Source organism: Sus scrofa, chromosome 12 (assembly GCF_054392235.1).
Source record: "Sus scrofa isolate SSC_HxYL_T2T_F1_AM1 chromosome 12, Sscrofa_HxYL_maternal_Yorkshire_Landrace_v2.0, whole genome shotgun sequence".
Classification (NCBI taxonomy): Eukaryota; Metazoa; Chordata; class Mammalia; order Artiodactyla; family Suidae; genus Sus; species Sus scrofa.
The window spans coordinates 65,393,653-65,415,315 of NC_139394.1; the positions used below are offsets into that span (position 1 = coordinate 65,393,653).

At 53.1% G+C, this 21,663-nt stretch overlaps 3 protein-coding genes and 1 long non-coding RNA gene across 14 annotated transcripts in view; 2 read left to right on the forward strand and 2 right to left on the reverse strand.

Annotated features, from left to right (window-relative positions):
- Window positions 1-3,710, reverse strand: part of LOC102157639 (multidrug and toxin extrusion protein 2) — a 42,682-nt gene extending 38,972 nt beyond the window's left edge. The window contains exons 1-2 of the mRNA XM_013981366.2: window positions 3,432-3,710; window positions 3,140-3,241 (exon numbers count right to left, since the gene is read on the reverse strand). Of these exons, the coding sequence (XP_013836820.1) occupies window positions 3,140-3,241; window positions 3,432-3,599 (270 nt within the window). The 5' untranslated portion in view covers window positions 3,600-3,710. The remainder of the gene's footprint in view (window positions 1-3,139; window positions 3,242-3,431) is intronic.
- The window catches only part of LOC110256118 (uncharacterized), a 77,842-nt gene extending 62,001 nt beyond the window's left edge, over window positions 1-15,841 (forward strand). For 4 of the 7 annotated variants that reach the window (XR_014822010.1, XR_014822012.1, XR_014822011.1 and 1 more), the window contains exon 4: window positions 13,458-15,841. The gene's annotated coding sequence lies outside the window, so the exon portion shown is untranslated. Of the gene's footprint in view, window positions 1-4,142; window positions 4,303-5,363; window positions 7,722-7,772; window positions 7,899-13,457 lie in introns of those variants that run through there. The other 3 variants (XR_014822014.1, XR_014822015.1, XR_014822016.1) reach the window with 3 other exon arrangements.
- LOC146398432 (uncharacterized) overlaps window positions 1-21,663 on the forward strand; it is a 134,648-nt gene that overhangs the window by 68,925 nt on the left and 44,060 nt on the right. The gene's annotated exons all lie outside the window — the stretch shown is intronic.
- The window catches only part of SLC47A1 (solute carrier family 47 member 1), a 93,911-nt gene continuing 77,399 nt past the window's right edge, over window positions 5,152-21,663 (reverse strand). For 4 of the 5 annotated variants that reach the window (XM_084986432.1, XM_084986430.1, XM_021067946.2 and 1 more), the window contains 7 exons: window positions 19,325-19,433; window positions 19,148-19,223; window positions 14,958-15,027; window positions 14,616-14,748; window positions 7,799-7,893; window positions 6,699-6,777; window positions 5,152-5,744 (listed from right to left, as the gene is read on the reverse strand). In XM_084986432.1, coding sequence (XP_084842558.1) covers window positions 5,518-5,744; window positions 6,699-6,777; window positions 7,799-7,893; window positions 14,616-14,748; window positions 14,958-15,027; window positions 19,148-19,223; window positions 19,325-19,433 — 789 coding nt within the window. In that variant the 3' untranslated portion in view covers window positions 5,152-5,517. Of the gene's footprint in view, window positions 5,745-6,698; window positions 6,778-7,798; window positions 7,894-11,052; window positions 11,750-14,615; window positions 14,749-14,957; window positions 15,028-19,147; window positions 19,224-19,324; window positions 19,434-21,663 lie in introns of all 5 variants that reach the window. The other variant, XR_014821975.1, reaches the window with a different exon arrangement.

Genomic DNA, 21,663 nt, shown 5'->3' on the forward strand with positions numbered 1-21,663 from the left:
AGGCAGTGGGCTCCTTTAATGGATTTTAGGGATGATTTTTTTTGGGGGGGGGTGACACCAAAATCAAAAGCAGCAAAGCAACAAATGCAAAAATGCACAGGACCACATAAAACTAAAGAGCTTCTGCACCGCAACGGAAACCATCAATAAAATGAAAAGGCAACCTACAGAATGGGAGGAATATTTTCAAACTATATATCTGATAAGGGGCTAATATCCAGAATATATAAAGAAATCATATAACTCAGGAGCTAGGGAAAAAAAAAAACACAATCAATCCGATTTTAAGTAGACAGAAGCTCTGAATAAAAATTTTTCCACAAAAGACATACATGAGTTCCCGCTGTGGCACAATGGGATCAGCTGTGTCTCTGCAGCACCAGGACACAGGTTAGAGCCCCAGCCTGCCCCAGTGGGTTAAAGGGTCTGGCACTGCCGTAGCTGCAGTACAGGTCGCAACTGTGGCTCGGATCTGATCCCTGGCTTGGGAACTCCATATGCTTCGGGGAAGCCAAAAAAACAAAACAAAAAGCCCCCAAAAAGACATAGAGATGGCCCACAGGACTCAGTATCACCAACCATCAGGAAAATGCACATCAAAACCGCAATGAGATATCATCTCGCACCTGCCAGAATGGCTCTCGCCAAAAAAGATCATGTGCCGTCGGGGATGCAGAGACAAGCGTATCCTTGTGCACAGCTGGCAGGAGTATAAGCTGGTGCAGCAACCATGGAAAAGAGTACAAAGGCGCCTCCGGAAAATCAAAAACAGGACCACCTATGATCGAGCAATTCCATTTGTGGTTATTTATCTGAAGAAAATGACGACGCTGACTTGAAAAAACACCTGCACCCCATGTTCAGTGCAGTATTTTTTTTATTTTTATTTTATAATGATTTTTCCCAGGTATAGCTAGTTAAGTGTTCTGTCAATTTTGCTTATCCATTCCAAAGGCAATAGTTTGCACCCATTAACCCCCAATTCCCAGTCCCTCCCACTCACTCCCCCTCGGCAACCACAAGCCTGTTCTCCACGTCCATGATTTTCTTTTCTGTGGAAAGGTGCATTTGTGCCGTATATTAGATTCCAGATATACGTGATATCATATGGTATTTGTCTTTCTCTTTCTGACTTACTTCACTCAGTATGAGAGTCTCTAGTTCCATCCATGTTGCTACAATGGCATGATTTTGTTCTTTTTCACGGCTGAGTAGTAGTCCACTGTATACACGTAACACATCTTCTTAAGCCATTCATCTATCAATGGACATTTAGGTTGTTTCCATGTCTTGCCTATTATGAATAGAACTGCAGCATTATTTAAATAGCCAAGACACAGAAACGACCTAAGTGTCCACTGATGGATACGTGGATAAAGAAAGGTGCTATATCCAGACAATGGAATACGCTTCAGCCACAAAAAAGGAAATCCTGTGTTTGGGAAAACGTGGACCTTGAGAGCATTATGGTAAGTGAAATAAAGACCAAAAAAGACAATTACTGTTTGACCTCACTTGTAGGTGGAATCTTTAAAAAATTACGACTCAAAAGAATGCCGAAGATACAGAGAACAGACTGGTGGTTTTGCCAGGCATGGGAGGTGGACAAAAATGAATGAAGCAAGTCAAAAGGTACAAACTTTCAGGAAGAAGATAAGGAAAGCTGGGATGTAAGGTCCTGCGTGGTGACTGCAGCTAAGAATACTGTGAATAGTGTGTTGCATGTTTGAAAGGTGCTCAGAGAGCAAACTCTCAAGGTTTCAGAAGCAAGGAAGAACATTCTCTGCGGAAGGTGACAGGTAGTCTTAGTGTGGTGATCACTTTGCAATATGTACAGATACCGAATCATTACGCTGCCACCTAAAACTAATAGAATGTTATATGTCAATTATCTCCCAATGTTTTTCCCCTGCGTTTTAGGGCCGCACCCACGGCCTATGGAAGTTCCCAGGTGAGGGGTCGAATCGGAGCTGCAGCTGCCCGCCTACACCACAGCCACACCGGATCCTTAACCCACCCAGCAGGGCCAGGGATCAAACCCACATCCTCATGGATACGAGTTGGGTTCGTCCACTGAGCCCCAGTGGGAACTCCTATCTCAATGTTTTAAATTAATTAATTTTTAAAAAATGCTAACGGCCCTGAAGAATAACGGTTTGGAAGCAGTGATAGGAAAAGGTGGACCCCACCCCCGGCCCCTGCGGAGAAACTGGTGAACGTGTCCCTTCAAGATTCAGATAATGACCCATTGCGCATGTCCATTCCCAGGGAGCAGGGCGACCAGACGATAGTCTGTGCCAAGGCCGCGTTGCGCTGCGCGGTAGAGGCATCAAGCTCGTCCTTCCTGGACGGATAACAGGAAGCTTCTCTTCTTTCCGGACTTTCTAGCGGCCCAGTCAAAACGTCCAAAGGAAGCTGCAATCTCCCTTAACCCGAGTTAATTCACCCAGTAAGAGACCTGCAGATTATCTCACTCCACATCCCCAGGGGGCTCAACCCTAAGAAGTGTGGGCCCGCCACGCTCTCAAGGCCACACCCACCTAGGTGGGGACAGCCACCATCACCAGCAGAAGGAGCATTTTTCACCTTCTTTGAAATCCCCAAGGAAAGCAGGAGAGAGGCGACTTTCCACTGCATCACCCACAAAAATGCAGGGACACAGGACTTTAAAGGAGGTGTCATTTCAAGCCACGGCAGAAAAAAGATGATTTAGTACAAGGATGAATTAGCGCGGCCCTCAGCGAACTGTATGCTTCAAACGAACGGCAACCAACTTGATAGTCTAAGTTCTCTGGTTTAACTGCATACACCACACACACACACACACACACATGCACGCACGCGTGCACGCTGCAGTTCTTTTATTTTTGCCAGTAGAATTTTTCTCATTGCTACACAACTCCTTGCAACACCTTGTCCCCCCCGGGAATTAGCGCTCAGCCACCACCGGGTGGTTTGAGAGGAGGGGGCCCGCGTTTTCTAAGGAGCTGGCACTTTGCAAGTCTAAGCTAGGGCAATGCAGCCTCCTGGGTCAAGCGGGAACCCCGCAAAGGAGCACGTGTCAGACATCATGCAATTCAAATTCCAGTCTTTTCCGTGTCCTCAGCCCAAAGAAGAAGATAAGAAAGTCAAAACCTACCGAGACCGCAAGCATAACGGCGTCCAGTTCAGCCCTACCCAGGTGTCCGCAGAAGATGGAGCTGACGATGCTGATGAGAAAGGTCATCAGCTGCGCGAGGAACTGCCGAGGAAGCGGAGGACAGCGCGTTACTCGACCCTCCGGCCCGAGGGACCGCACCGGTGCACCGGCCAGACCTCGGGGGACGCGGGGTCCGCGGAGAGACGGACCGCCGGGGAGGAGGGGTGGCTGCGGGGAGACACGGCGGGACCTCGGGGAGACGCGGGGCGGGGGAGCCGGGCCGCGCACGCACCACGGGGCCCGCGAGCATCATCAGCTCGACCACCTCGCGCCCCACGTCGGGCGGCAGCGCGCCCCGCAGGCCCCGCAGGCATCTGCGCCAGCCGGGGACCCTGGGACACTGAGCGCCGTCGGGGGCGGCCACGGGGGTCTCCGGGGCGGGGGCGGCGGGGGTCTCCATGCGGCGCGGGAGGGCCTGGACGGCGGGGCAGCAGCTCCGGGAAAGCGCGGCAGGCGGAGGGCGCGGCCGGGGCGGTGGGCGGGGCTGGCGATGGATGGCCCCGCCCACCGTGGCCCGCGGGCCTGGGGGAGGCCGGTGAGAAAAGTACTTCTAAGGGGCCGGAGAGGGGCCGGCTTAGCATCCGCGGGCTCTGCAGGTGGCTTCGCTCCCCCCCCCCCGCCCCCTCCCCCGCCAGGTCAAATAATGAGCTCCCTGCTGCTGCCTTTGCGGCTCCCTGGGAAGGGAGGCCTTGAGAAACTTCAGCTGGGCTCGGGGTGCCCGGTGCGAGGGCGTGGAAAACTGGGACCCGGCGTGGCCACGGCCCAACTGGGGGGCCACGTTCGCTGCAGCCCTTATCTTGGTCCCTAGAACATGGCCCTCCACTTACGGACCAAGAGGAATGAAGCGCTCCGCGTGGGGAGCCCCCCCAGAAACGTACCCTAGGGTGTTTTTCACTCGCCTGAGCTAAACTTTCTCGGTTTTGTCCACGGTCTGTTCCTTCAGGGCAAAAGCCGTGGCCGGCTGTTTGTAGCCACCCCAGCGAGCAGGTACTTGGCCCGCCCTGAGGCTTGCTAACAGCGTGGAGCCTGGCAACCTGCATTGCAGCATCACCGCTGAATCCAAGGCTGCTGTGGAAGGGTTGCCCTCCCACCTGCTGAGAGGGGTGAGCAATGGTTTGGATTCTCAGAGCTCCACTTACCTAAGGACTTCCAAGGCCAAGAAGGGCGCATTCATTAAAACCTCATCTTTTTTTGCTTTTTCTTTTTACAGCCGCACCTGCAGCCTATGGAAGTTGCTGGGCTGGGGTTCAGGTGTGGGCCTACACCACAGCCACAGAAACACTGATCTGAGCTACATCTGTGATCCACGCCACATCTCACAGGCAACGCGGATTCTTAACCCACGAAACAAAGCCAGGGATCAAACCCGCATCCTCACGGACACCATGTCGGGTTCTTAACCCACTGAGCCACAGTGGGAACTCCAAAACCTCATCTTTTTGAAATGGGACCACACACAACCTTCTGGATACACCTGTGCCTTTTTTAAGATGAGGACACACCCAGGAGTTCCCGTCGTGGCTCAGCGGTTTCAAACCTGACTAGTATCCAAGAGGATGAGGGCTCAATCCCTGGCCTTGCTCAGTGGGTTAGGGATCCGGCATTGCCGTGAGCTGTGGTGTGGGTCGAAGACGTGGCTCGGACCTGGCGTGGCTGCGGCTGTGGTGGAGGCCGGCAGCTGTAGCTCTGATTCAACCCCTAGCCTGGGAACCTCCATATGCTGCAGGTGCGGCCCTAAAAAGCAAAAACCAAACCAAACCCAACCCGGGCCCGTAAGAGGAAGCATGGATGGTAACCGATGCCCCCCCGGCTCCTTCCTTCGTGGCCCTCTGTCTTCTCCCCTCTCAGTTTCTCAAGCGTGTCCACCCCCCTCAGCCCCTGAGATCTGGACCCCAAAGGAGTATTAACGAATGACGTCACCCGCTGAATAATACTCAAGGCAGCAGGAAAGATACATTGTAAAATATATTTTAAATAATTCAGAGAGTAAGAATCCTTAAGTATCCTCGGTATGTGGGATTGTGTCTAAAGAACAAGAAACCAGTAAGCAGAAGAAACATCAAAGCCCTCCATCCAGGCAGCCAGCGCTTGGGGTCCTCGGTTACAACAGGTGCTGTCTTGGGCTAACATGTATTTTTTTACATTAGTTCCTTTTCTTCATCAGAAAATACCTTGGAACCCTCCCTTCGGGACATCCATAAAGTCCCCTGCAAACGAACTGCCGCCTCAGGGCCGGTGAATTCTTTGTTCGGCAGCACAAGCATCACGTGACCTGCCGGTCTCCCTCTCATCACGTGACCTGACCCTCTCCTGCCCCGTCACTGAATCCTGACACACACTCTCACTAAAATCCCCACCAGCAAGAGGGACACGGCCCCCAGGAGCAGCAGCCCTCGACGCAGCAGCAACTGTCTCCCGGACAAGGTCGGCTCGGCTCTGGGATGAACCTCGACGTGCTCTTCCTGGGGCGGCTGCTGACCCAACGGGGTCGCCTCTTTTTTGGCAACATCTCTCAGCAAAACTCCTCCGAGGTTTTCAGGGCCCACTGGAGGGGAAAGGAACTTAGCGAGCATCTTAATATGTATTTTTCATCTGTATAAAAGCAGAGGCAAATGTGAGCTACGAGCTGGGAGGCTGTTAATTTGGGAAACAGGTGCTGCCGTGGATAATAAGAGATCGTAACTCAGGTGCTGTCTGCTCACTCAGACACAGATCAGCTTGGCTCCTCGGGGGCTCTGCCCCAGCAAATAAGGTAGCTCTTTAGGTTAAGGGTCTCAGGGAAAATTTTCAAGGGGCCAGCCCCCTTGAACTAGCATCTTGGAAAGAGAATAAGGCCAGCGGAGGAGAGAGATCTAAGGGATTTTTAAAAGCCGATAACCGCCCAGGGGAGAGAGGGCCTGCTTAGCACCACGCAGGCTAGAGACCCAGACCTAGACTGAGCCTCCCGACCCTGCAGGAGCAACAATGAGGAAAACAGCCTAAATGCTGACCTAAGTACCAAACTGGCCACCTGCCGCCTTTCATCACCAACAGCGGTACCTCTGTGTCTGCAGTTAAAGCAAACAAGCTTCAGATCTGTGGACCTGAAATTGCGTGTTATCACTTGTTTCTGAAACATCATGGCCCTATTTACACGGGCACCCAGGAGCTCCCCTTATGGCTCAGCGGAAACGAACCTGACCAGCATCCATGAGGACGCAGGTTCGATCCCCGGCCTTGCTCAGTGGGTTAAGGATCTGGCACTGCCGTGAGCTGTGGCGTAGGTTGCAGATGCAGCTCGGATCTGGCCTGGCTGTGGCTGTGGTGTAGGCAGGCAGCTACAGCTATGATTTGACCCTTAGCCTGGGAACCTCCATATGCCGTGAGTGCGGCTCTAAAAAGACAAATAAAACAAATAAACCGGTGCCCAGAGCAGCCAACGGAGCCGTGTCCCCCAGACGACCCCTCTGAGACCACCTGGGCAGGCCGTGCTCCAGGAGCGGAGGCAGGTGTGACATACCTGGGTAGGGTGGCTCCCTCGAGAGAACTGCGGTCCCGTCCTGGGCCACGTTTAGTTTCAAATTGGCATGGACCTGAGCCTAGGAGACAAAATGAAGTCAATGCACAGGCTTCACCACAGAGCTGCCCCGACACTTGGCTTGACTGCCCCGTTTAGGAAAAACAAGCCATTTTCTTTTATCGGCACGTAACATTGGCGCTTCTCTAGTTACCAGTCTTTCATGACGACCCACGTGGGGTCAGTGGGCTGGGAAGGTGGGGTGGGGACCGAAGCCCGAGGAACCCCCCCCTTCCTCATTCTCAGCTATTTCCCACCCTATGTCAACCGTAGGAAGTGGACAGAGAGAGAGGCCCCGGGAATCTTAAGGGAATACTGTGGGTCATAGAAACAGTACCAGGATGGACCGGTGGCCCCCCACCTGTCCCTCCAGTTCCAAACCTCCTCCTGAAATTGGCGTCTCAGGCACGAGGGCGGAACCCTCGCATAGGATGCAAGGAAGAAAGCAGCCCCCCATTTTTCTATTCAATGAAATAAACAAGGGGAACGTATAGAGCCAGGCTCCCTGGCTCTTCACATCTGCATAGAGCCCAGGAGATCCTGCTGTGGCGCAACGGGACCTATGCAGCGCCAGGACTCAGGTGCGATCCCCGGGCCAGCACAGCGGGTCAAGGATCTGGCGTTGCCGTGAGCTGTGGTGTGGGTCGAAGATGCAGCTCAGATCCCGTGTTGCTGTGGCTGTGGTGGAGGCTGGCAGCTGTATCTCCCATTAGACCCCTAGCCTGGGCACCTCCATATGCTGCGGGTACAGCCCTAAAAAGCAAAACAAACAAAAAAGAATGAAGTCGAGTTAAAACAATAGTGACGGAGTTTCCTGGTGGCTCAGTGAATTAAGGACCTGGCATTGTCACCACCGTGGCTCAGGTTCCAGCCCTAGCCTGGGAACGTCCATGTGCTGCTGGCATGGCCAAAAAGAAAGGCAAAAAAAAAAAAAAAAAAAAGTAGCATTTATAATAAAAGAGAAAAGGACCTTCCAAAACCAGGGAGAGAGAGGCAAGGCTGCTTCTGTGTTTTCAGGGAGAGCAGAGCAAGGAGCAGAGTACCTGCTGGCAGGCTGTTTTCCAGTTTAGCCGCGCAATGAAGCCCAGAAAACACACGGCCTGGGAGATGGTGCAGATGATGATTCCGAGCCAGAGACCTGGAAGACGAGCGGTCGACAGTCGCCGGTTCCGGGAGAGCCATAAACCTGCCCCTTCCCTCTCCTTTGGTTTCCAGAAGCTTCCAGGAAGCCCAGAAGCCCCGAGGCCACCTCCCCGGCTTCTGGACGTCAGAACAAACATCCAGAGGCTCTTTTGGTGGCCTTTTCCACCATCCTGCTTGGCTGGCTCGAAAAGTGCCAATTATAGGAAATACTCCAGGACAAGCGATATTCTATTCTTAACAGGACTATACCCAGTTTCCCTCAAGAAAGGGAACAAATGGGAGTTCCCGTTGTGGCTCAGCGGGTCAAGAACCCAACTAGTATCCCTGAGGATGTGGGCTGGATCCCTGGCCTCGTTCACTGGGTTAAGGATCTGGCAGAGCAGCCTAGGTCCCAGATGTGGCTTGGCTCCTACGTTGCTGTGCCTGTGGTGGAGGCCGGCAGGTGCAGCTCTGATTCGACCCCTGGCCTGGGAACCTCCATGTGCCGCCCTAAAAAGAAAAAAAAAAGGGGGGGGGGACTACCCTTTAAAACTGCAGCTGTCCCCAGCCTCTGTCCCTCCCTCCTGCTTCATGCTGGACCTGACCTGCTCGGTGACCTTAGGACCTCATGGGACAGTTATGCACACAGACATTGAGTGGGGGCAGAGGATGGGAGCAGCTTTGCCGATCTCAAAGTACCCAACAAACGCTGTCCCATAAACCCCACACCAGGACTCAGGCGGAGACCCCAAGTGACAGGGTTTTTTTGGTCCAGATGGAACCAAGGGCAGAATCAGAAAGTCCAAGGACAGCCGTGAGAGACAGCACGCACAAGTGAACACACACCGAACTCTGGCCCACAATGAAAGGCAACCCCTTTTTCTGTAATTAACCACCAGAAATAGCCTGTCCTATGTCAGACTTACAAGAGGCCAGATCGCTATCTTTAGGGACAGGCCGTGACCCGAAACTGACAACTTCCCTAAGTTTTGTCCCTGCTTCCAACTCGGGACCACAGAGAAAGGCACACATGCCCCCTGACCCATCACACAGGACGACCCCTTCTGGTCGGCTGGCCTCCAGGCTCCCCAGGCCAACAGCCTCCACCAGGCGGCCCTGAGGCCCCCCTCGGTCCCACTCTGACTCCTTCCCCTCCTCCGCCTGCCTCTGACTCTCTGCCAAGTGCAGGGGCTGGAGGCTGAGTCCCTGCTGCAGCTCAGCATACATGGCCTTGGCATTCCTCGGTCTGCATTACTTCCCGTTAATCCCAGAGGCCCCGCAAGACTGATCTGCGCCACCTGTCACCGTGGACCCCAGGGGTGGCGCCCTCAGAGGCCCCTGGCGTCTTTTGGCCTGTGGCTCGTCCCGAGCCTGAGGACGGGATGCGGAAGGGCCAGGTCTGGGCCCCCGTGGCTTTGCACCGAGCTTCTCGCTGTTTCTTCTTGGGTTTGGTGACTGGGTCTGGTCGGGTCCCATTCGCTTGGCATCCCTGGTGGGGTCGGCCTCATCCTTTTCACCCTTTCTGCTGCCTTTTGTGCCCCTGCGCTGTGCCGTGTAAAAGCGCTGTCCTAAGAAGGGGATTCGAGAGCAAAACGCAGGCAGAGGCCCGCTAATCCCACGTGGAAGTGGGTCTCACAGGCCCATGAGCTTGTGGGTCCCCACCTGACGAGCAGCCTCTGGGCCCCCTTGGCTGGGAGTCACCGCTAAACCCCACGAGGTCCTCTCTGTCTCAATTCTGTGTCCTGAGAGCCTGGCTTTGATCCCGGGGCCATTCTCTCTGTGTTCCACCCGCTGGGGGACACAGCATATCCGTGTGCACTTTGGGGGCAGCCAACCATCAGGCTGAGGGCCTGAGACAGGAGACACACAAATTTCCTGCCACCTGGGGTCACCTCTCGTGGCCACCGGCGGCTGCAGCCTCTCCTCTGCCTGCAGAAATGCCTGCTTCATCCGTGCATTCTCACCCACATCCAAATTCTCGCACCGCTCCTGGGCCTCGTGGCTCCTGGGCCACCTCCAGTGGCCTCTCTGGGAAACACTGCCTTGGACAAAGGTGTCCGTTGAGAAATACCTCCGAAAAGAAAGGCATGCGGGTTCGCAAGCCCAGTGGCCAGCATCACAGGGACTCGGGAGGAAATTCTGAAGCAGAGGTGGCTTCACTCAAAGAGCCGCTGGCTACAGTTAATGAGCAACTGGACAGAGTAAGCAAGAACAAATTTGACCTGCTGCTGGAGGAAAGCCTCTCCCTCCCTGTCCTGCCGCTGCCTCCGAAGAACCAGCTCCCCGCTTCTGTCCTCTGCCCTCTCCCCTCTGGCACCTCCATCCTCTTGCCCTCGTCTAGACCCTTGACCGGCACCCTGACTCTCCTAAGACCCCCAAAGGCCAGCTGCCCCTAAGCACCCATTCTTCCCATGAACCAGGGATGCGGGCAACTGTGGCAGGTCCAGAGACCCTGGATCTGGGCTGAGTGAAGAATTCTGAAGAGCTCCCTAAACCCAAACAAAACCAGCACATGTTCTTAGAAGTGAGAATTCTCCTGGGTACCCCGGGTCACCCAGCCTGTACCATCTTGACCATGTGCTGGTTGGAACCTCAGATCTTTTTAGCAGCAAAAGCTGACAGGCCTGGCTGGAAAGGGACCTCCAGGATGAGAAAAGGCCAGAAAAATCAACCAAAGCCCCTATGTGGAGCCCGCTGTCGAGCACAGAGAACCCTACCCAGTATTCTGCGATTATCTACGTAGGAGAAGGACCTGAGAGAGAATGGATGTAAACTCAAGCACAGGAGTTCCCGTCGTGGCTCAGTGGTTGACAAATCCGACTAGGAACCATGAGGTGGCAAGTTCGATCCCTGGCCTTGCTCAGTGGGTGAAGGAGCCGGCGTGGCCGTGAGCAACACGATGTGGGTCGCAGATGCGGCTCGGATCCCGTGTTGCTGTGGCTGTGGTGTAGGCCGGTGGCTACAGCTCCGATTCGACCCCTAGCCTGGGAACCTCCGTATGCCTCGGGTGCGGCCCTAAAAAAGGCAAAAAGACCAACAACAACAAAAACCACATGCGTAACTGAATCACTTTGTGGTACAGCACAAGTGATCACAATTTTGTAAGTCAACTATACTTCGATAAAACTTTAAAAAAAAGAAGACGAAAGTAAAAAAAAAAAAAAAAAATCCACACCTGAAAGCTTTCCAGTAAAAACTCACGGGCCCATAATTCAATCATGCAAACAAAACCAGGACGCAACCATCAGAGCTTTCCAAGATAAACTAGAAGATAATCTTAACAACGTTCGGGGGTTCAAGAAGGCGCCTTTCATCTTATTCTGTCCGTGAGACAATTACACCTGAAACCGGAGACCTAGTTGAGAACAGAAATTGGAACGGGAAATAGTTCCTTTTGGCTGAGTGACAACACCTGGCAGAACATTTTGCAAAGGCTTCAGCACCAAAACGCCAGGAGAACCAAAGGCGACATGAGCTGCCCCCCGCCCCAGTGCCCCCCATCCGCCGCTCAGCTGCCTGCTGACAAGGACTTGCAGGTGCTGAGACGGAAGGGACAGCCGGGAGGACAAACCACTAAGGTGGGGGCCCAGGGTCCCGCCATCCTCTCCGATGCTCGGGGTGAACCAGCCGCAAACGCCCAGCTTCCATCTTCCCCAGTTCCTGCTGGGGACGCGCTGCTCTTTCCACGGCACAGCGGCCACCGCTGCTCAACCTCTGCCTCGTGGCAAAGGCACCCCACAGGTGGCAGGTGTTGCCAAAAACCAGGTTTCCCCAGTCCTGCATCCTTAGCTCTCTCCCTCGGGCCCTTGACTAAAAAACCACACCTGTGGCTCAGTGGCAGCTGCCTTGCAGGCTTCATAGGCGGCGGCTTCCTGTGCAAAAGGAAAGGTGATATTAAATATTAAATGCACACAGGGCCATTATTGATTGAGGTCCCGGAGGACACGGCTCTTCAGAATCCAGGTGTCCATTCTGGATGTAACCTGCCTCTCATTTATTTGCTGCAGATCCCGAGGCTCTTAACCCTGTACCTTACACCCCAGGGTAAGTGGAGCCCCCTGCTTGGAGCAGGGTCCTACTTGCGGCAGGACCCGTAAGAGGTCAGACAGCTATCAAATGCCACCCACACTTCCCAGCATCCCACGCAGGCAGAAGCAGGGGAAGAGACCAAGCCTAGAAGGAAAGGCTTTTCTCCGGAGGGCCTCTCCTGATCCTGCCTGCCTCCCAGGGAAGGGGGCCGGTGCGGTCTGCCCTCAGCTGGGGGGTCTCAGCCCTCACGCAGACTTACGAGAGCCCCTGCTGACAGCGCCGGCCCAGCGTCCCCTGTTGCTAGGTCGCAGCACAACGCTGGTTGTCAAGCAGATGTGCTGTCACTATGGAAGGTCTCCTTTCGCCCTCGGCCTGTGGCGACACCCGCCCCAGAGTTACTGTGCTCCCTTGAGCGGGCCCGCCAGCCGAGGCCCGGAGAGCAGACTTCCGCACGGATGGCAGGCCAGCCGGAGGCCGGGGGTAAGGACATGGCTTTGCGATGCCTCTGGCCTCCGTGAGCCCCAAACAAGCTCAGGAAACTTGAGACGTGCTTGTGCTCCTCCCCCCAGAGAGGCCGGGACCTGTCCGGCAGGTCGCTACCCCAAACAAGCCTCTCCGTCGGGCTGTAATCCCATCTAAACCCTCAAAGGATAAATCTCTGGAGCATCCAAAGAGGTTGTTATAAAACTTCAAGGTCTAGCCCCGTTTTGAGAAGGAAGAACAGGATGGGGTGGCACCCCAAGGGGCAGGGGGTGCACCTCGGGCCGGTCAGGATGGCCGTGGGCCTCGGGATGATTTCGAATAGACACGAGCCAGGGAGTTCCCTTTGTGGCTCAGCGGAAACGAGTCCAACTAGTATCCAGTGAGGACATGGGTTCGATCCCTGGCCCCGCTCAGTGGGTTAAGGATCTGGCATTGCCATGAACTGCGGTGTCGGTTGCAGAGGCGGCTCGGATCTGGCGTGGCTGTGGCTGTGGCTGTGCTGTGGTGGAGGCTGGCAGCTGCAGCTCTGACTCGACCCCCAGCCTGGGAACCTCCATATGCCACAGGTGCGGCCCTAGAAAGCAAGACAAAATGAAACAAAAATACAAGCTAAGTTGCTGCATGAAAATACTCAGCTAGTTGCCAGGGTACTTAAATCCACCTTGGATTATATAAAGGTAGAAATTGACCTGTTAGCTGCTATATTTCAGGCATGAACCATAATGGGGGGTGACTTGTACGGATTATGAAATACTCACTTATCCAGTTAATATTCCTCATCACATAATTGCAGACTTTTTCCTTAGATGGGAACTTTTTCTGTGACTGCTCTCACGGCATGCAGAAGTTCTGGGGCCCAGGATGGAACCCGTGCCACAGCAGTAACCCGAGCCACTGCAGGGATACCTCTGGCTCCTCAACCTGCCGTGCCACCAGGGAACTCTGGGATGAGAATTTTTAAGATCTACTCTCTTAGCAACTTTCAAATATACACTACGGTATATTAATTATAATCACTGCAAGTTCGTACCCTAGTATTTCTTTCTTTTTTTTTTCTTTTTTTTTTAGGGCTGCACCCACAGTCTCGACTGCCACCTATACCACAGCTCACGGCAACGCCCGTTCCCCAATCCACTGATCGAGGCCAGGGATCGAATCTGCATCCTCATGGACACAAGTCAGATTCATTTCTGCTGCACCACACAGGGAACTAACTCCCTGTCCCCTAGTATTTCTCTTGGCTCCCTCTGCTCTGCACACACTGGGTTTTGTTAAAGGGCAGAGTGGGCGGCGTACAGCTCTGGAGACACAGAGGGAGCTATATTTTTAAGTGGATTCCTCCAACTTTTCCCTTAGCTATGCTGCTGGTAAATCCCAAAAAACATGAGTGATGCCAGAAACGCAGCCTCGATCATTTTCTGCACCGTGAACCTTGCGTTGGCAACGCCATTCTTTGAACATCGCCTGTGTTTTTCATTAAAATATTATTGAACCTCAGAAACATGTGTAGCAGAATGAAGTACGCTGAACCGAAAGCTGAGTCTCGGTATCAGATGGCGTCTCATGGCCTCTGATCCAAGTCCTGAGGGATACAAACGAGCACGGTCACACCCGCGCCCCACGATAACATGTTCAAGTTTCAACATAACCGTGGATTAACTCCCGGTGTGTTTCAAATGATTATTTTAGAAATCAAACCCGAGCAATCATGTGTTTCCCTAGTCTTTTTTTTTTTTTTTTTTTTTTTTTTTTTTTTTTTTGCCCCACCCGAGCCATGCCGACATTCCCGGGCCACGGAACTCATGCCACTGCAGTGGCAATGTCCGATCCTTAACCCCCTGAGCCACCAGGGAACTCCTGTTTCCCTACTCTTTTAATGACTAGCTCTGGTACCTTCAGATGCTATAGATGAAGTTTTTTCCTCCAAGTGTAGGAAGGGGCTCGAGTTCCCCCACCTGCCTTTGTCCTGAGCTGCTCACCCACGCCCCACCTGCCAGAGGACGGGGTGGGAGAGGTGATGGGGGTCACGGTGGCCTGGGCTAAGACCCGGGGCGGGGGTCGCTCTAGGGCAGGTACAGCCACCACGGAGGCCACCCCCTTGCCGCTCCCCCACCGGCTCTGTCTTCCTCGGGGCCCAGAAGGAACGCGGAAGCTCCAGCACTCCAGAGCCACGTCTCGTGCACAGCCGCCTGCTGCGCCCGTGGAACTCCCACCCTCGAGGCTTACCGACCACTCCAAGTCCAGTGGCAAACATCAGCGAAATCCCGATGGGAAGGCCGACCACATAATACCCGATGGTGTTGACAATGGCCCCGACCCGCTGGTTTCCGCTCCCCCGCAGCACGCCGCCACAGGTGCACTGCGGGCAGAGGGCACTCGTCAGTGTGGACACCGCGGGTGCCGCCAAGACTCCGGCCCCGGCAGCCCCCGCTCGGTGGGACCCTGCCTCAAATCCAGGATCTGGGCAAGCGAAGGCCCCAGCCCTGTGCCGCGTTTGCACATCCACCCTCATCCGAGGCAACAGCACGATCGCAAAAGATGTTTTAGGAAATGCCGCAGGATACTCACCGCCAGACCCTCAAAGAGATGGGAAACAGCGTAAATCGGAACCACCTGGGCCACCAGGGCAATGATTTCCCTGCGAGGAAGACAAGGCAGAAGCTCATCAGGAGAGCAGAGAGCCGGGGGCTCCCAGTGACGGTGACAGTGACAGCCCCGCAGGGCTCCGTGTGCAACCCAGCTCAGGCACTCTGCCCGCGTCCTACTTAGGGGCAGTCCCACTGTTTCTGGGCCTGCAGAGGAAACCTCTGCATGCTGCATGGCATGCCGTCTAGAAAACACGCAGTCCGGGGGCTTGGCACAGTCAGTCCCATCAGTGGTTTCGAGCCGAGGTGTAGCGCCATCCTTCTTCTCGCAGGGTCCCAGGCGTGTCCCTCCGTGGGTCTGAGGGACACACGGCAGAATAAGGCTCAGGCTCCTCCAGGGAACCCAACGTGGCCAGTCCTAAAGGCCAGAGATGGAGCGGACAGACCTGTCCTTGGCTCTGACCTCTAAAGCCAGACACTGGGGCTTTAACCACACACGTGGGGCGCCAAGTGCTCTCAAGTGATTATCGAGTCAACCTAGGATGTGGTCCGGAAAGAAGTATTTGCGGCATGAATGAATAAACAAGAAATCTGGCATGGACCAGGATGCCACTGCCTCCTGCCAAGAAAGGACGGAAGGACAGTTCTGATCAGTTCTCGTATTCGAACGGTATTCTATGTTTTTGAATACGAAACAGAGGCAAACGGTTAAAAGAAACCAGACGAGATGAAAAGGATTTGGAGAAAGAGTTTATATCCACTCTCTTCCCAGGCCCCCCACTGCCTGCCCCTGAACGGTGTAATAATTCTTCCTGTATTTGTCCAGCGCCGATGACAATAAAAGCAAATGCAAACACACGCATCCTACGTCCCTTCCAAACTCGTGTGATTTCAGGTTACAACTTTTTTTTTTTTTTTTTTTGGTCTTTTTGCCATTTCTTGGGCCGCTCCTGCGGCATATGGAGGTTCCCAGGCCAGGGGTCAAACTGGAGCTGTAGCTGCTGGCCTACGCCACAGTCACAGCAATGTGGGATCCGAGCCGCGTCTGCGACCTGCACCGCAGCTCATGGCAACCTGGATCCTTCACCCACTGATCGAGGCCAGGGATCGAACCTGTGTCCTCACGGATGCGAGTCAGATTCAGTTCCACTGAGCCCCGATGGGAACTCCTTATTTTGGATTTTAAAATCACTATTAAGTAAGATCAGTCTGCAGCTTGCTTTTTTTTTTTTTTCTTTTTTTTGGCTGTGCCCACAGCATGCAGAAGTTCAGGGCCAAGGACTGAACCGGAGCCACAGCAACGACAGTGACGAGGCTGGACCCTTCACCTGCTGTGTCATCAGGGAACCCCCTTTCTGTTTTTTCTTTCTTTTTTAATGTGCAAACTCTGTCAGATTTTGGTACCAACATTATACTTCATAAACAGAATGAGTGTCCCTTGTTCTGGGCTCTGAAACTGCCAAAGCAGCACTGGGGTTAGTATGTTTTAAAAGTTTTATAAAACTCTCCTTTGGAAGCCTCTGGGGTTAGCACTTTCTGATATTTTGAAATGACTTTTTCTTATTTCTTCTAAGGAAATCGGTCTACTTAGATCTAGCTTAAGTTCAGGTAAATTATATTCCTAGAAAATTATGTATTCCTTCTAGATGTTTAAGCTTACTTGCAAAAGTTGTGAAAACTCGTCTCTGATGCTTTAGGAAAATAATGGGTTTTTTAAGGAACTTCCCCCGTTTCTGACTCTGCATGGGGTGGGTGGGGCATATGGCCTTTTCCCCTTTGATTGGGTCAAGCATCTGTGTCATCGTCAAAATCTGTCATTGGTTCTGCCAGCTTCAGCTGAGTCTGGTCAGCTCACAAGTAATTTGATTTTGTGAATTTTCTCTTTTTTTCAAATTAAATTTTTGTTTTAGATTGGAGTAGATTTGATTTACTCTGCTGTGTTCGTTTCAGGTGCACAGCAAAGTGATTCAGTTATACACACATATATCCACTCTCTTTCAAATTCTTATCAGGTCATTACAGGATATTGAGCCAACTTTGCTGTGCTCTACAGTAGGCCGTTGTTGGCTGGCTGTTTTATATATAGCAGCGTGCAGATGCTAATTCCAAATCCGAATCTCCCCCCATCACACTTCCCTCTGATAACCACAAGTCTGTTTTCAAAGTCTATGAGTCTTTCTGTTTTACAAATAAGTTCATGCATATCTTTGGGTTTTTTTGCTTTTTAGGGCCACACTTGCCCCATATGGAAGCTCCCAGGCTAGGAGGTGAAACGGAGCTACAGCTGCCGGCCTACACCGCAGCCACAGCCACAGCCACATGGGATCCAAGCCACATCTGCGACCTACACCACAGCTCACAGCAACTTTGGAAGCAAGGCCAGGGATCAAACCTGCATCCTCATGGATACTAGTTGGCTTCGTTTCCACTGAGCCACAACAGGAACTCCTGGTTTGTTCTTTTTTATGGCTGAGTAATATTCCATTTTGTATGGACCACATCTTAATCTAGTCCTCTGTCAACAGACATTTAGGTTGCTTCTACGTCCTGGCTATTGTGAATAGTGCTGCTACGAACACTGGGGTACATGCATCTTTTCAAATTATGGTTTTCTCTGGATATATGTCCAGGAGTGGGATTGCTGGATCTTATGGTGTTTCTATTTGAGTTTTTAAAGCACTCTCCATACTGTTTTCCATGGTGGTTGTACCAGTTTACATTCCCACCAACAGTGCAGGAAGGTTCCCTTTTCTCCACACCCCCTCCAGCACTTGTTATCTGTAGACTTTTTGAGGACGGCCTGATTTTGTGAATGTTCTATGTCTCTCAATCTCATCAAAAATACAGACTGTGGGCCTTTGGCTTTTCATTTTTTCCCTGCTCTGCATGGTTTCAGGCGGTGGACAGATTCAGAATTAAACATCTGGCACATTTCCCCAGAAGCCATCCGTGCAGGATCCCCTTCTGATCAAGTGAATTCTGACCCCCTTTGAAGGCCGTGAGGACGGCTGCTGGTTTTGCCTTCCCATTCACTCTGAAGTGAGGGATATTTGAACATCTTTCTTCCACACAGCCACGTGGCAGAGAGGACATCCACCCTCAGAAGTCAAAGGACAGAGGCCTGGGGAATACACCGTGCGAGTCGGATCTGTCCACACCACCTGCTTTGTGAATCCGCAGAGACAGTCAGCTCTGCAGGTCTAACTTCTGATAAATGATCACGAATGGGGGGCAGCCCCTCAGTACAGCTTCCCAGGCAGAAAGCACCAGCTGGCCTCACTGATCAGCAGGCAAACCCACCGAACCGAACCCAAAAACCCAACCAAACCGAACCAACCGAACAGAAACAACCCCCCCAAACCCCAACCAAACAGACCCTGCAAAGCCACCCAAGCAGAACTAAACAACCGGAAACAAACCCCCAAAACCAGCCAAACAGAAACAAAGCCATAAAACCCAGTCAAACAGAACCAACCAAATAGAAACAAACAAACAAACAAAAAAAAACAGAACCCACCAAACAGAACCCGCAGAGCCAACCAAACAGAACCACCCAAAAGGAAACAAACAAACAGAACCAATCAAACAGAACCTGCAAAATGAACCAAACAGAACCAAACTGCAAAAACCCAACCAAAAAACAAATCGAAACCAACGAAACCCACCAACCAGAGCCCACAGAGCACAGGGGAGCTGCCCAGGGCCAGGTCCCCTCAGTAACCAGCTGTGACAGAGCACAGGGGAGCTGCCCAGGGCCAGGTGCCCTCAGTAACCAGCTGTGACGTGTGGGGACGACGGCTCAGAGGTGAGATTTGCACCTCAGTCCGGGCTGACAAATGCATCTGGTAAGCTGCACTCCAGGCACGTGTGGGCTGGGCTACCAAGGTGAAATAATTGACTGAAGAGGTAGCCAGGCCCCCAAAAGGAGCTTCCTCCTTTAAAACACATGAGCGACCCGACAGCCAGACCACCAGCAAGCTGGCCCCAGATCCCAAATCTCTCCCTGGATGTAATCGGCTCTTGCCAGGTAACAACCTAGGTACCCAGCCTCGCAAGGGACTCGGGCATCCCCAAGGGCGTGAACGCCCACGAAGCCCGGGGTGGAGGGTGGGGAGGGAGCAGCTGCCACCCAAGCGTTTCTCTGCCACGGGGTCACATCGTCCCAGCGCTCACCGGTCCTTGGTGAAAACGTAGCCCACAAGGTCCTTGCAGCTCAGGAGCAGGACGCAGAAGGTTACTGCGAAAAGCTCTGCAGGGGGAACAGCAGAGGGAACCGCACGGTGAGACGGGAGGCCGGCAGGGAGGGCGGGGGTCTCGCGGGCTGCAGCACGTGACCGAGAGTCTAGGCACCTGTGACCACCAGGGCGACAACCGAGGACCTTCTGGCCTGCTCGATGTTTCCGGCCCCCAGCGCGTTCCCCACCTGGACGCTGGCGGCCACGCTGAAGCCTGTGGGTACCTGAAACGAAAAGGGAACCGGGCAGGGATGCTGGGGGTGGTGTCAGAGCCTGGCCTTCCCTGCATCCTCCTGGGAACAGGGACCCAGGGGCGGTGCCTCACTCCTCAGGGGTCACACCTGGTCTTCGAACTTCTGAGGGGACTTGGCACCATCCCCTCTGTCCAGCTCCCGTGGGGCGTGCAGGCCGGGCTGGGACCCACCTCGCACACTGAGCTTCCAGCCCATGCGGGGAGCCCCCACAGCTCCAGCCCTGGGGACCCAGGAGCCCCAGGTCTGTTCTCAAAGACCTTCGGGGCTCGAGGTGAGAAGACAGAGCCCTGAAAGGGTGACCTTTCTCTTCTTCCCCCAAATACAGGATCAACGGAACTTAGGAAAACAGGAAGACACCATGTCGGTGGCAGACAGATGCTTTTAGTGAGGAGCGGGTGGTGCGAGAGGGGACACAGGGGCGGTGCTGCAGGGATGAACGGAGGACCCTGGGCTCAAGCCCCATGACCCTCGGCTGGTAGACGCCTCCAGATCTCGGCTGTTCCTTCTGCAAAAGGGACCCTCTCCCTTCCAGGGACCAATTAGTGTAACACCTCACACACTCTTACCTATTCCATAAAGACCAGCCTATTCCATTGCGGTCTATACACAATGGAATACTACTCAGCCGTAAAAAGAACCAAATAATGCCATTTGCGGCAACATGGATGCAGGTAGACTTTCTCTTGCTGAGTGAAATAAGCCAGACAGACAAAGACAAATATCATACGATATTACCTATATGTGGAATCTAAAAAAGTCCTACAAACGAACTTATCTACAAAACAGAAACAGACCCACAGACACAGAAAACAAACTTACCAAAGGGAAAAGTGGGCAGAAGGCTAGATTAGGAGCTTGGGAGGAAGAGATGCCAGCTGCTGTATGTAGAATAGATCGTCAAAAAAGCCCTGCTCTATAGCACAGGAACTCTGCTCAATACCCTGTAAGAACCTACACGGGAAAAGAAGCTGAGAAAGGATGGATGTGTGTATGCGTGCGCCTGGATCACTTGGCTGCACACCTGAAACTAACACGACACCGTAAATCACCTCTACCTCCGTAAGCAGGTGGGTTTTTGGAAATCAACTGAGAAACGAGCACTAGTAGAGAAAAAAAGAGTCATCACTCGTTTGCAGACGAAGGATGCCTTCGCGTCAAGACGGCTCGACGACAGCGTCCCCGAAAGTCTGGGGCACACGTCGAGGAGGACGGAAGACCTGAGCCCCCCGCCTAGAAACTCGCTGGTGGGAACAAACCTGTGGGTCTCACAACCAATTATTTATTTCTTCCAGCGGGAAAGCGAGTAAGCTGACGATGGAGAGACCCAGCGGACCCCACCGTCACCGAGTCACTATCACCAGTAACGGGATATTGACTGGATACGAGGCACAGAAAGCAGGTCCCGGCTGTGCTATTCCTGCCAAAAACAGAGCGTCGGGGTCTGTCTGTGAGGACACGTCAGCGACAACACGTCTCCAGAGAGCCGCCTCCGCTCTTCGCAAGGTCAAGGTTGAGAAAGGCAGAGGATCCGTTCTAGATTAAAGCACACGAGGGAGGCCAGACACCTGCCTCCCAGGAGGCAGATAAGGATAAAGGTGAACAGAACACGGGCTCAAACACGGACGTGGAGAGAGAGGAAGGCAGAGTGAAGAAACAGGGCAAAATGTGAAAACCACTGGTGACCGTGCGTGAGGGTATCAATCCTTCCTTCAATGAGGGAGAAATAAAATGTAAATTCTTTTTTTTTTTTTTTTGTCTTTTGTAGGGCCGATCCCAAGGCCATATGGAGGTTCCCAGGCTAGGGGTCCAATCAGAGCTGTAGCCCCCGGCCTACACCAGAGCCACAGCAACACGGGATCCGAGCCGCGTCTGCCACCTACACCACAGCTCACGGCCACGCCGGATCCTTAACCCACTGAGCAAGGCCAGGGATCGAACCCGCCACCTCATGGTTCCTAGTCGGATTCCTTAACCACCGCACCATGACGGGAACTCCCAAGGAGAAATAAAATGTAAATTCTTATAAAGCTGTCAGAAAGCATACAGCAAGATTTGCCAAAGACCTAAAGCTGTGATTAAATTTCACCTTCAGGAATGTATCTTAAAGAAATAAAGCTCACGAAGATATTTGTCCTAAGATGTTCACCCAAGTGTTATTAGTAACATCAAAACATTGGAAATAAACTAAATAGCCAACAAA